At 39.0% G+C, this 8025-nt stretch overlaps 2 protein-coding genes across 2 annotated transcripts in view; both read left to right on the forward strand.

Moving 5' to 3' along the window:
- The window catches only part of LOC107688145 (pyridoxal-dependent decarboxylase domain-containing protein 1-like), a 14512-nt gene extending 9957 nt beyond the window's left edge, over positions 1 to 4555 (forward strand). Inside the window, exons 17-23 of the mRNA XM_016485726.1 lie at positions 239 to 410; positions 661 to 779; positions 866 to 987; positions 1085 to 1177; positions 1641 to 1737; positions 2827 to 2925; positions 3069 to 4555. Coding sequence (XP_016341212.1) covers positions 239 to 410; positions 661 to 779; positions 866 to 987; positions 1085 to 1177; positions 1641 to 1737; positions 2827 to 2925; positions 3069 to 3298 — 932 coding nt within the window. The 3' untranslated portion in view covers positions 3299 to 4555. The remainder of the gene's footprint in view (positions 1 to 238; positions 411 to 660; positions 780 to 865; positions 988 to 1084; positions 1178 to 1640; positions 1738 to 2826; positions 2926 to 3068) is intronic.
- Positions 4556 to 4889: 334 nt separating this feature from the next.
- Positions 4890 to 8025, forward strand: part of LOC107688146 (eukaryotic peptide chain release factor GTP-binding subunit ERF3A-like) — a 15031-nt gene continuing 11895 nt past the window's right edge. The window contains exons 1-3 of the mRNA XM_016485728.1: positions 4890 to 5380; positions 6647 to 6688; positions 7329 to 7583. Coding sequence (XP_016341214.1) covers positions 5185 to 5380; positions 6647 to 6688; positions 7329 to 7583 — 493 coding nt within the window. The 5' untranslated portion in view covers positions 4890 to 5184. The remainder of the gene's footprint in view (positions 5381 to 6646; positions 6689 to 7328; positions 7584 to 8025) is intronic.

The raw sequence follows: 8025 nt of genomic DNA on the forward strand, positions 1-8025 counted from the left end.
TAGAATATTTATTAATTATTTTACAATTTTCTTTTAGTAGTAGTAGTAGTATTAATATTATTATTATTATTTAAGAAAAATATTTTAGCAAAAATATTGGCTTGAGGGGACTATTCTTTGTCCTTCGTGCGCAAAGATATAAAAGTATCAGTGATTTTATGACTTGTCAGTTGTTTTGCGGTGATGAGACCCAATTAGTGTTAACATGTTCATGCTAACTGGTGTTATGTGTGTGTAGCTCTTGGCACTCAGGAGAATGACGTGGCTGCACTTGTGGAGAAGCTGGGAGAGATGATTCCAGTGCTGAGCTGCACCCTACGCTTCAGACAGGACTTCAAAGATGAGGTCCTACAACAAGCTTCACTCTCGTACATTGAGGACCTGAGCTGGCCCGGTCTTGGAGGTGTGAGGTGAGACTCTGCAGTCAAACCTGCTTCAGTTTACAGCGCATTTACATTACATTCATGCATTTGACAGACACTTTTATCCAGAGTGCATTTGAGGTATACATTTAGTCAGTTTTGTGCTCTTTGGAAATCGAGATAAAAGGATACAGTGACCCTAATATCCTCTATTTCTCACTCGAAGAAGGTAACTCGCATTGTTGTACGTTTCTACAGTGCTAAACAGGTTCTTTTGTTTGTTGTTTGTTTTTATCAGGTATGAGCCCAGAACCACAGACCTGGATGAAGACAAGAGACAACACAGTGTGGAGAAGATCAACAGTGACTTGCTTAAGAAGCTGATGGAGCTGGATACTGACCTGTACTTCTCTGGTGGTAAATTCCTGATGAACTTATGATTGACAGTTGTAGAATTGCTTTAATTCACATGAACTCAGTGACCTGACCAGTCTTGTGTGCAGGTCCTGAGTTTTGTGAGGAGAAAAATGGCATATTTATTGGAATGGCAACAGAAGACCTGGATGTGGCAGAGCTGGTGGAAACTATAGTATCTATTGGAAGAGACATTGAGGAAAGTGGAAAGGTTTGCATTGATTTTTGTTTTGGACAGGTGTTTAATAATTAAAGTAGACAATAAAAATCAGACAAAATATAATGCATCTGTGTATGTTTGTGTCTAGTTGTTTGAGAACATGACGGAGATAGTGAGAAGAGGCATCCAGGAAGCTGAGCTGCAGCTTCAGAAAGCAAATGAAGAGAAACTTATGGAGGAGGTGAGTGTAAAGGGACAGTGGGGACCAAATGTTTGAGACCACAAAATCTCACTTAAACCTGTAAAATAAACCAGAAGATTTATGACATAAAATGGACAAGAAATATTCGTTTTATAAGTTTTAGTATCATTTAAACCTGTAAAATAAACCAGAAACTTTATGACGTAAAATGAATGGAAGTTTTCCTTTTTTCTTTCACTTGATTTCTAGGTCAAATAAATGTGACATTGATCATGTGACTCATGTGGGATCATGTTCTTTTTTCCGAAGATACCGTTTAGATAATAGACCACATGGTCATCAGGTTTTACAATAAGCAAAATACTAAAATACCAAATACTAAGACATTCAGAAATTAATTTTCCAATTCAACAATGCTGGTTATATAATTCTAATAAATATAATAATTTTCTGATGAAATCATTCAAAAGAAAATTATATTCACATGTAATTTACTTTTCAGGGCGTATTTCGACAGATCCCCCTGGTGGGCTCTGTGCTTAACTGGCTCTCCCCAGTTCAGGCCTCTGTCAAAGGAAGAACTTTCAACCTAGCTGAAGGTATAGATGTTTTCTATAGGGGGTCATGATCTGTCTCTTTATTTATTTTGTACTGTTCTCTGAGGTCCACTTATAATGTTATCAACTTTTTTTTACATCAAAAAGCACCATAATTTAGAAGTTATAGGCTATATTCTGTCCTGTATTGAACCCCTTCATCAGAATGCTCTGTTTGAATAGGTGTGGCGGATTTTAGACTCGGAAGTAAACGCCCACTGCTATGATTGGCTAACAGCTGTGTATGTTTGACAGCCTACATCCTTCACAGATGAACGCTGCTGTGATTTAGGTTAAAAACGCATAAACACTCAGTACATATCAAACGATCTGTAATAACAGACAAAGCAATAGTGACCACTTAATAAAAACAGTTACTCACAATTGTGTTGCGACATTGCTGTCAGATCCGATATAGTCGCCACAGCATCGTCCTTTAGTTTCAATCTTTCTGAAAACCCTGCGTCAGATTGTGCCTTGTTTGTAAACGAATCCGTGGTAAAATGAAGTGAACAAAGGACCAAGTTCTTACTGATGCGTTCTGGATCTTCAATAAAAATAAAGTTCATCGACTCTCTCCTAAAGCTGGGATCAGATGGAAGGCGATGCAAAGACTGTTTTTCCACAACATGGCACTGCACAGCGTCTTGTCTTCGGAGCTTCTTTATTGTTTGGTTTCTGCGCAGATCTGTGTTTGCCTCTCTCGTTATTTACACTACATGCAAGAATCGGGGCGGGGCTAAACAGGCAGTGATGTAGAAGCAGGCGTTGATCATCTTCGTTGATCATCTTCTGCGGAGACGGGGTTTAGTCACACTATTACATCATAAATTGGCACATTCCACAACCTGTCGTTTTAGCAGATTGGCTTCAACAGAAGCTGTTTTTAGACTAACGAGAAAGTTTTGAGTTCTGAAACTTACAGGATGTTTTTATAGTACAATGACCTCTTATACGTCAAAAGATCAAGGGAATTTTGATTTCATGACCCCTTTAAAAAAGTTTGTAAAGCACAAAAATGTCAAAGTGTCAAACTAACTTTGGTTTAATTGTAGTTTTCAGGTTTTTATAGCATCTATTTTTCCTCCATAGGTTGTCTGGACAGCACCGAGCCTGTGTATTCTGTAAAAGCCCAGATGAATAAAGAAGCTTCCCTTGATTCCCCCAAGTCCATCACCAAACGGTTTCCAGGTAACGATAACATCTTGATCTAAGATCAGTGTGGCCCTAATTACATCTAATCACTTTGTGCCCACAAAATAATTAAATCACATTTGGTCTTTCATTGATGTTTACAGAACTCTGGGGTTAATCATATACCATGTGATTCACAGGTCAAAAACTCTTCCGGCGGCAGGGAGCGGGCTCAGACTCTGTCAGTGATACCAGCTCTGTCAACCAGCTCGAAGAATCGTTCAGGGAAGCAGCACACGTGCAGGCCAATGATGCGGAAGAGGCAGAAGTCCCTCAGGAGCGTCATGTCCACATAGTGGAGGAAACTGCTTTGTCAGACCAGCGTGTACCAGAGGGACAAGAGACAGAGAGTGTAGACACCCTTAGATAAGACCACTCCTAAATGGATGTCCAGAGGTTGGCTTTGTCTTATGGCGGAATATGCGTCCATGACCTTGATGCCTTGAGCAAACCACTCTTGAAATTAAGAAAAGGAGCAGCTTTAAATGCAAATAACAAAACACTGGAATTTCATGGAAATAATGTCTGAAAATGCGTCCCTTTTTCTTAGTTATTACATAATCAATTGCACATTTTTTTAAGGTTTGGTTAATCATATAATATTGGGTCTCCTCACAGTTCTTTATGTGCACTGCAAGTATATCCTTCCATAATGGGTGACATAGGCGTTACGTTTTGGTTTTGGACGCTTATCTTTGTCGTCTATAGGCTTGTCTGACAGGTTTTTCTGATCCATTTCCACACATTATTTACACAACAAAAGGGCTATTGTGGCCTTACCGTCATGTATATTAATGTCGAAATGTCTTGTTTGCCAAAAGCTGGTCTTTCTTTATGTACACTCCACAGGCAGATGTATAAGAAGGAAGTTTCATGCAGCTGTTTCTAATCTAACAATAGCCTTATTGCACTTTCATGTACAGAATGTCACACTTTAATCAGAACAGCAGAATATTTATTTATTCTATAAATAATTATCTTGGAGGACATTAGGCTATTTAGAGATAAGTAACATTTGCTATATGTAAAATAAGTTTAATTCAAACAGATATCCATCCAGCACTTTTGGCTTTACCAATAGTTAAATGATTATTATACTGTTCTCACTGTGAAGAATGTTTCAGAGATGCCTCTTTGAGTAATTGTTACATGTTTGGATGTGTATGAAGGCTAAATATACTGTACTGAAATGAAGATCCTTATTTGTTGTTTACACCATTGTTAATTGTTTTAGCACACACACACACACACACACACACACAAAAAGAGCTTTGCTACTGGGGAAATTATGTAGTTTCATTTAGCATATAAATATTGTGTGAATTATTCATGAGATGTAAACTCACTGCAGCTAGAAGTTAGAACACATCCATCCATATTTTTGGGGCATAAAATGCTCTTTTCCTAACTGTGCTTCCTTACCGAATAACGTAATTGTAGGTCTGCTCATCTTTTTCAAAATGATTCTATCTTAACTGGTGCAATAAATCATTGGGATTTTTTCTTTGGGGGAGATAAGTGCTGACTTGAAATATTGTTTCCAAAGTAAAAATAGAGTGGTTTTTATAATTACAGTTTTATTTTACAATGAACAGTTATGTAAATGACAATAAAGAAAATGGTATTAAAACAAAAATAACAGCTTGGAGTTTTTTTTTTTTTTTAACTCTCCTGAACTTCTAATGGTAACTTTTACATAATTGAAGAAGTTGGTTAAAAACGGCTGCTTTATCACACCATTAAAAGCCTATAATATGACTTTAAAGTTAAGCTTCAAATACATTTAAAAGCATATTTAAAAACATCAAATACATTTTCACACGTAATAGTTTTATAGCTGCGGTGAACGGAAATAGGTGCTTAAAGAGTTTTTAAAGAGGTCAGCAAACGATTGGGTTCATCCATAATGAGGAAATGTAGTTTATTATCGACACCGCTCAGGCGCCTTTCGCATTCTTTCAGAAGCAAAACTACTACATTTCCCAGAATCCCATTCGCTGTTGCTCCGCGAGGTCAGGGGAGTCGTCAGCACACACGAGGATTCATTCCGAGTGCTTAGTCAAACCTCCCTGTTCTCTCGCCCCTCCGCTGAGAGACACCGGCTGTTTGATTTCAACCAAACGGGGGGAAGGCCACAGTCCACTAACAGAAAGTTTTAACGACGCACGGGGTGACCTTAACAGCGGCTAAGGCCGGACACGAAAGTGATCAGGTCCGTGGCTTTAAAGCGCGTGTGTGTGGAGCAGCTGTGTGGCGATGGACGCGATAGACACTGCCCCTGATTCCTGGGATCAGGAGGACGATGGCGAGGCCCAGGTCGACGAGCAACTTTCCAAGGCTTTTGCTGCCAGCCTAAACGTGGACGCCAAGCCGTTTGTCCCCAACGTGCACGCCGCAGAATTCATCCCGGGCTTCCGACTGAAGGGCTCCGCTGAAACGGTGGAGTTAGCGGGTGAGTTCCCGGCTATTTAACGACTGTTAGCCGCGTTAGCTGCTAGCCTAACACACGCTTTTTCGCATGAGCTTAGCATGGATGTTACATCAGAGTTGCCGTCAAAAGCTCGAAGCGGAAACGGGGCCAACGTGTAATTTGCAAGTTAACAAGCTGAAAAACTTGCTTGACGTGAATAAGAAGTGTTCATTTACGTGGTAATAACACCGTAACAGTTGTTCGTGCTAGAAAGCGAATCAGTTTGGTGGAGATTTTGTGTATAGGTGCTTGTAAAGCAATTTTAGACTTATAACAATATGTACCTGGCTGGTGATGAAGAATTAAGTGTGTTCGGTTAGTATTTTGTTTAACTGGACAGATTGCTGAAGCTTTCGACATGTTATTGCCTTTTTATTAACGCTACGTGAACTTGCTCAAAGGGTGCTTCCGTTTGTTAGCATTCCAATATCATCATAAACAACCATTTTTCCCCTTGCTTGACTGCTTTGTTTGAGGGGCCTCTTTTGGCTGATTGTTTAAGGGTGGGATTTGGCCCCCATGCTGTCTTAGTGCAAACATGATGTACCACTATGTGTTGTGCTGTTAAAATGTAACAATGAAAGTCAGTTGTTGCCCTGATCCGCTTAAATCACGACACTAGAAAACTGGAAATATTCACCATCATCTAGTCTTAGATCAAAGGCTGATCCAGAAAAGTATTTACCACCAGAATTTGGCTGATGTCAAGGCATCTAAATGTTTTCATTACAGCTAAGTTTCTAAACTCTTACCTGAAGCATTTGTGTCAGCTGCTGTATTTGAATACTGTTCATAAGGTGCACACTGGAGGTCTTCTTAGAAAGACCAATGTAGCGTGTAATGGAGGTAAGTGCAGTGACGTGATCTTATCTGCTTATTAAACTTTTCCAAGCTTATTTGCAATAAAAAAACAACTCTAAAGAGAGGTAGTTTTTAACACAATGTATGATAAAAGTATTAAAAAATAGAGAAATTATTAAGTGGCAATTTCAATAGGTGATCTTATTACAAAACAAAACTGTCATTTGGACAAAAAAAATGGGAGTTTGTTGGAAGACCTTTTAACTGTTTTGTCTTGCCACAAGTGGAAGATATGCCATTCACATACTATTATTAAATAGTGCAGTTTGTTATCTGCAAATATGTTGAATGTTGACATGCAATTTTCCTTTTAAGATGATTATTCTTAGCAACCAGACTGTCCTGTGTAATTACAGCTATAAAAATAAGCATTTTATATTCCTGCAGGTCCTGATACAGATGCCAATGTGGAAGTGTCAGAGCCCGAGGGTAGGTAAATGCTGAGAGACACAACCACATTTTGCTTCACATCCCTGTGGTAATGATAATAAACATACAGATGAGTCCGTGCCTAGTAACTTGTGCTTGTTCACATTCCAGTTTCCAACTATTTAACAAAAGTCCTGTTCACACCAAGACAGATGTTTGGTGTGAATAATTCAATGTGATCAACATTTTAATTTGAATTAACATGTTAAAGCTTCTGTTCAAGAAGAACTTTTGCGTGCCATAAATGCAATTTTTTTACGGAGAGGGTTTTTCATATCTTTTCCATTATTCTGCGAAGAAAACTGTTTAACCAATACGAACCATGGTCTTGGTCACAAGCCCAGCTCTGGCGCTGTTGCATAAAACCATGACTTGGTGGTGCTCACGAGCAGAGTATTTTGCTAAGTGATGGTGAATAGTCAATCTGTAGTCTTGTATTTTGGTGTAGTTTGAGAAACACCGTAATGAAGGGAAAAATCTGAACGGCTGTTTGAAAACATAAATATTGTTTGACATTCTTCTCAGTGAGAAGCTGGTATCAGAAATGGAAAATTAGTAGCACTTTGTGTTTCTTAGTGTCTACTCCAGTGATAATGATTGGATAAATGGTGTAAAATGATAATGTTGGTTTTGATATCAGCTCCGCCCATGGAGAACGGTGATGCGGAGATTGCAACAGATGACACCTGGGAGCAGAAAGGGAGTGAGCCAAGCAAGGCTGAGGCAGAGCCAGGAGGCAGCCCTGGAGGAGACGGGGGTCAGGCTGAAGAAGACTCCCCTCAAGAGGAAGGAATGGAGGAGGAAGAAGAAGTAGTGCCAACACCTAAAGTAGCCCCCACACAGCCAAATGCCCCCAAGAAGGAACATGTTAACGTGGTCTTCATTGGCCATGTCGGTTAGTGTTTGCATAATGCATTTACATTTTATATATTGTCAATCTTGTAAGTATCGCAATGTCGATGTCAACAGTCAGGTAACAGACGATTATTGATATTATCAGGAAAAAATGACAAATGATTAACCTAGTAAGTTGCAAAAAAATATTTTACATAGCCCCATAGTCACCATACAGTTTTTTTTGCATGCAAGAGTGAAATAATTTAGTAGGAGGGTTGGGAATCGAAAAGCTATTCCAATTTTGGAAATCAGATCAGATGCTTAAGGTCAGGAATCAAATTACTTGTTATAAATTAAAATTTAGATTCTGCTTCTCGATTTCTGTATGAGCATTTATTGTTATTTCAAAAGATTCAACTGCAATAAGACGATATAGAACTCACTTCTGCACTCGCTTCTGTGCTGCGCACACACACACACACACACACACACACACACAC

The sequence above is a fragment of the Sinocyclocheilus anshuiensis genome, unplaced genomic scaffold, assembly GCF_001515605.1.
Source record: "Sinocyclocheilus anshuiensis isolate Anshui unplaced genomic scaffold, SAMN03320099.WGS_v1.1 scaffold249, whole genome shotgun sequence".
In the NCBI taxonomy this organism is placed as follows: Eukaryota; Metazoa; Chordata; class Actinopteri; order Cypriniformes; family Cyprinidae; genus Sinocyclocheilus; species Sinocyclocheilus anshuiensis.